The 4,281-nt window shown below is 40.9% G+C and overlaps 1 protein-coding gene across 1 annotated transcript; it reads right to left on the bottom strand.

Annotated features, from left to right (window-relative positions):
• Positions 1–907: 907 nt before the first annotated feature.
• On the bottom strand, positions 908–3,320 carry LOC117047803 (waprin-Enh1-like). Its single transcript, XM_033151031.1, has 3 exons — positions 3,173–3,320; positions 2,316–2,453; positions 908–1,066 (listed from the first exon to the last, which is right to left on the bottom strand). The coding sequence occupies exons 1-3, from the start codon at positions 3,255–3,257 to the stop codon at positions 930–932; spliced, it is 360 nt and encodes a 119-aa protein (XP_033006922.1). The 5' UTR covers positions 3,258–3,320; the 3' UTR covers positions 908–929.
• Positions 3,321–4,281: the final 961 nt, after the last annotated feature.

The following is a 4,281-nucleotide window of genomic DNA, read 5'->3' as shown; positions in this document are numbered from 1 at the left end:
TAGTATTAATTTCTGAAAACAACTCCATATAGCAGCTACCACTTGCTGTGCAGACAAAGCTAAAACTCCAACAAGTTCTCACTTAGCTATTCCAGGAACTGCACCCCAGACAGGGAGTTTCAATTACTGATCTGACATGTCTGGACAGACCACAAACACTACAGCTACAATATTTTTGGAATGGCAATTAGAATTACCATGCATTCCATAGTTTCACTGAGCTCAAAGAGACAATTGAATAATGTATGGATGATTCAGAGTTTGCTCCCTGCAAGCAGCTTTCACCCCAAGATGACGGGACAATGACAGCTGCTGACAATTTATATCTTGAAGGATATAGGCCAAGAATTGCAATGTAAATATAACAAACATTGGGATATTGGGGGACAGATATTGGGAATGGAGAAGAAATTTGGTTCAATTTGTTATGAACCTTCCTAAGTTAAACTTCCTGAAACTGTTGTTTTGAGATTTATTTATTTTGCATTCAGGTACCAACCCATGTGCTGTGCTTTAAATGTGAAGGCATTTAGGTGCTTTCTGCTTGTGGCAAATAATACAATCTTCCAATACCCAGAAAATGCTCTTCTGAAGGAAATATTATCAATTTATCCTTCCTAGCAAAGCGGAATGAAGTCACTGTTCTCACATCAACTCCACAGAGTAAGAGATACCAAACAGTTAAATGATTTTAAAAACATTTTTATATTTTATATTTTTTTGCAAAAGAATGATATTTGTTGCATAACATCATTCATTGGGAAATTATTCATATATTCCATCAGACTGTGTTCCATCGAAAAAAACTTTTGTGTTTTCTTTGTTCCAGACAGGAGTTGCTGACAAAAGTTGGATAAGAAAACCCTATGATTTTAACTGAGATATTAGGGAAGGACGAGAAGAGAGACACAAGCAATACCTTTATTTTCTCATGGGTCTATACAACTTTTCCCACAATTTAAATAACAGCACTTTTTCTTTTCTGGACAATCGGAATCACTGCTGCAAAGATCTCCTTCTGGGACGGAGCAGAAAAATGGAAGGCTGGGGCAGCTGCCAGCTTTTTCTGTAACAGAGAAAACCCATGACTGTTCGTTTTGTGTTTCCAGAGCCAGACGAATGCATCAGATAACTAGCTCACCTATGCTTAACCTACTTCTCATGGTTGTTGTAAGGTTTTTTGTTTTTTAAAGAAGGGGTAGAAATGCAATAAATAAATAAATAAATAAATTCCACGTAGTGCAGCCCCACAGATGGGCATAGAGAGGGGCAGCCCCTCAAGCCAAGTTTATGTATGATAACTTAGGCTGCAATCTCTGGGAGGAGTCCCCATTTAACAGGGTTCCAGGGTACAAACACATTGGAGAAATTTCATGGATCTTTGCCTGAAACTAATTGCATGGGTCAGAGACTCCTTGCATGTTTGTTCATCACCTATGTTGTTAGGCAACAATTTGTATTACTAAACAGCAAATTTTCCTTTCTTGAGGTCACTGTTTAGCAACACCATGTTACATGTGAATCTTGAGAAAGGCAACATCAAAGACCTCGAGATTCACATGTAACCTGATGTCACTAATTGCTGAAAGTAGAAGCTCTTCTCCAATGAAGACAGGTGTTGTGTGCTTAAGAGGGAAAGAATTTGGGAATTTGTATGGCACCCAGACTGAATTCCAAAGAACCAGTTGTTGATAGAGAGAGGCTTCTTTTGCTCTTCCATTGAGAGTAGCACTTTGTTTCTATGTTCCCGTTATGGGAGATAATACTTTGTATCAAAGTAATGCTTTGTATAAAGTGGCTGTCTTCCAATTTTGGGGGATGGAGGAATGATTACAAAGGGAGTCCATTGTCTATTTCAGGTCGACAACTTGGCTCCCTAAAAAAAGCTCAACAACTTTGGTCAATCCAATGGGTAGATCATTGCCAGTTTTTTGACAGTGGGAGTAGATCGCAGTCTCTTGGAAGCTGGACATGCCTGGTCTATTTCATCTTATATATCTGCCAAAGTGGATCAATTATTTTGAATTCTTGCAATTATCTAATTGCAATCAGCATCTACTTTAGAGCCTCACAGATCCTTACATAGCTTTTTCCTACCTGCGGTTTCTACTCATGGGAAAGTGTGGTGGATAGAGTATTGGTTTTGGTCCAGGGAATCCTAACTACAGATCCATATTTAAACATAAAGTTCATTTGATTGCCTTCAGCAGATTACTGTGTCTCAGGCTAACCTAAAGCACTGAATGACAACATACAGTAGGAAATTAGACACAAAAAGTCAGCACAGAAGAACCAGGTTTAGCCATACACAATACCTTGTGGGTTTCTGCAAATCTTGCCACAATTGAAGTAGCAGCACTTTTGAATCCCCTGGCAGTCATAGTCATAATTGCAGAAATCCTTTCCCTTTACATTGCATTTGAATGGATTTGGCGGGCAAGTTCCAATTTTTTCTGGAAGTAGAAAATAGCAGGGTTAACAAATACCCAAATATACTATGCCTAAAAGCATTGTTGTGAAGTTAAATGAAACAAGGGTAGCAAAACATTATGTACACAGGGAAGTTCTATGTGAATTATACACAACCAGCCATTGAGTTGATGGTTACTGGACTTCGGGTGGTTGCTGGTCACATTACAAAATCAGCCCGTGGGAATCGAAAGCTGAATGAGCAGAAGTTGAATGAAGATGGGAATGTTTGGGAAGAATACAATGCTTCAGTAAATGGTTTGGTGCAAGTATAAGAAGGCCTGCTTCAGAAGTGGTACATGTGTACCACTTCACACAGCCAGAAGGGGGATAAGGGATTATTATTATTTGTTTAATTTCTATACCGCCCTATACCCGGAGGTCTCAGGGTGGTTCACATAAAGCAGTGATGGCCAAACTTGGCTCTCCAGCTGTTTTTGGACTACAACTCCCATCATCCCTAGCTAACAGGACCAGTGGTCAGGGATGGTGGGAATTGTAGTCCCAAAACAACTGGAGGGCCAAGTTTGGCCATCACTGACATAAAGGATCACATACATAGAATCAAAATACAAAATGAGAAAACAAAATACATAACAAAGACAAAGCAACCAATAACCTACCTATATTTGGTCAGGCAAATATATTTTATATACAACTCTGGTATCAGACAGAAGGAGAAGCAGCTTCATTCAAAACCTACCTAGTGGTGGCATGCATGATGCAGGTGGCAGCTGTGTCCAGAGAGCCAGCAGCCCCACAAAAGCTAAGATGCTTCTGGCCTTCATGGTGCATTCAGAATCTGGTTCCGAATGTTCATCACTGGGCCAGGCTGGTGAGATTTAAGCTTGCTAAAAGGGTGGCTCTGGGTCACAAGAGGGAGGAGCCCTGCCCCACTTCTGTCACCCAAACATCCCTTGCATATGTCACTCCGTTACCCAATCTTTATTTCACCTGTAGTCTACATATACTCTTGCATTCAGTAGCTATGAGCCTCTGACCTACAGCAGTTCAGTCTGGAATTCGGCAGTTATTACTGAGTGCAATGAGTACAGGCTCAGGAAAGGGGAAATCCTACGTGCTTCTTGGAGCAGGAATTGGCTGCTTTCTGGGTGTGCTACCTTCCAAATCTTCCTGGTCATGGTCAGAGTGAATCACTCAGGCAGCGGAGGCCAATGTCAGCACAGCCTTCCTTCTTGTAAACAGCTTTCATAGGGGGGTAATATGGAGTGAGAAGTCAGCTGAAACCTCATTCAACCTTCTGCGTGGTTTGCATAATGTGCAAATTAGGCTGCCTAAATTTGGGGGACAGAAACCAGGCAACCCTAAGCCCAGAGACTATAAGCTTTTAATTGAGAAATATTTTTGGATGTATAGTCATCATTTAAAATGGGTGTGTGTGTGCATGACAGGCTGCTGCCTATGAAGACCTTCATTGGCACTCACAGACTCTGAGCTCCCATTTTTTAATGGGAAGTAAAGTTATGAACCAAAATGTGCTGGCACCCTTCTAAACTTTCTGTGAAGTGACCTAGCCTAGATGTTTCCTCCTGCCTGTATTTTTAGCCAATGAGTGGATGCAGAGCTATGATAAGTGGAAGTCCTAAAGAACATCTGTTCTCCCTTCCCCTTTAGGTCACTTTCCCTGCTTCTGCCTCATTTTATAGTAGTGCTTGCAATCTGTGTGGTTTGCAACTCCTTTTTCCCTAGCAACCAGGATGGATCTTTCATGTGGTGGATTAGCCTGAGAACAGGTACTCTCAATAAGTTATTTTCTGCAATGAATGCTATACAACAAGTGGGTACAGGATA

Source organism: Lacerta agilis, chromosome 6, assembly GCF_009819535.1.
Source record: "Lacerta agilis isolate rLacAgi1 chromosome 6, rLacAgi1.pri, whole genome shotgun sequence".
Classification (NCBI taxonomy): Eukaryota; Metazoa; Chordata; class Lepidosauria; order Squamata; family Lacertidae; genus Lacerta; species Lacerta agilis.
Note: the sequence above shows the minus strand (reverse complement) of the source record. Positions and strands in the feature narration are given on the sequence as shown.

Bases quoted from the DNA above. Each gene is read 5' to 3' on its own strand.
- LOC117047803 (XM_033151031.1), bottom strand. From the start codon at position 3,257: ATGAAGGCCAGAAGCATCTTAGCTTTTGTGGGGCTGCTGGCTCTCTGG. The intron at 2,454-3,172 runs GTAGGTTTTGAA...TTCTACTTCCAG, and splicing joins ATCATGCATGCCACCACTAG to AAAAAATTGGAACTTGCCCG. The intron at 1,067-2,315 runs GTATTGTGTATG...TCTCTGTTACAG, and splicing joins GATTTGCAGAAACCCACAAG to AAAAAGCTGGCAGCTGCCCC.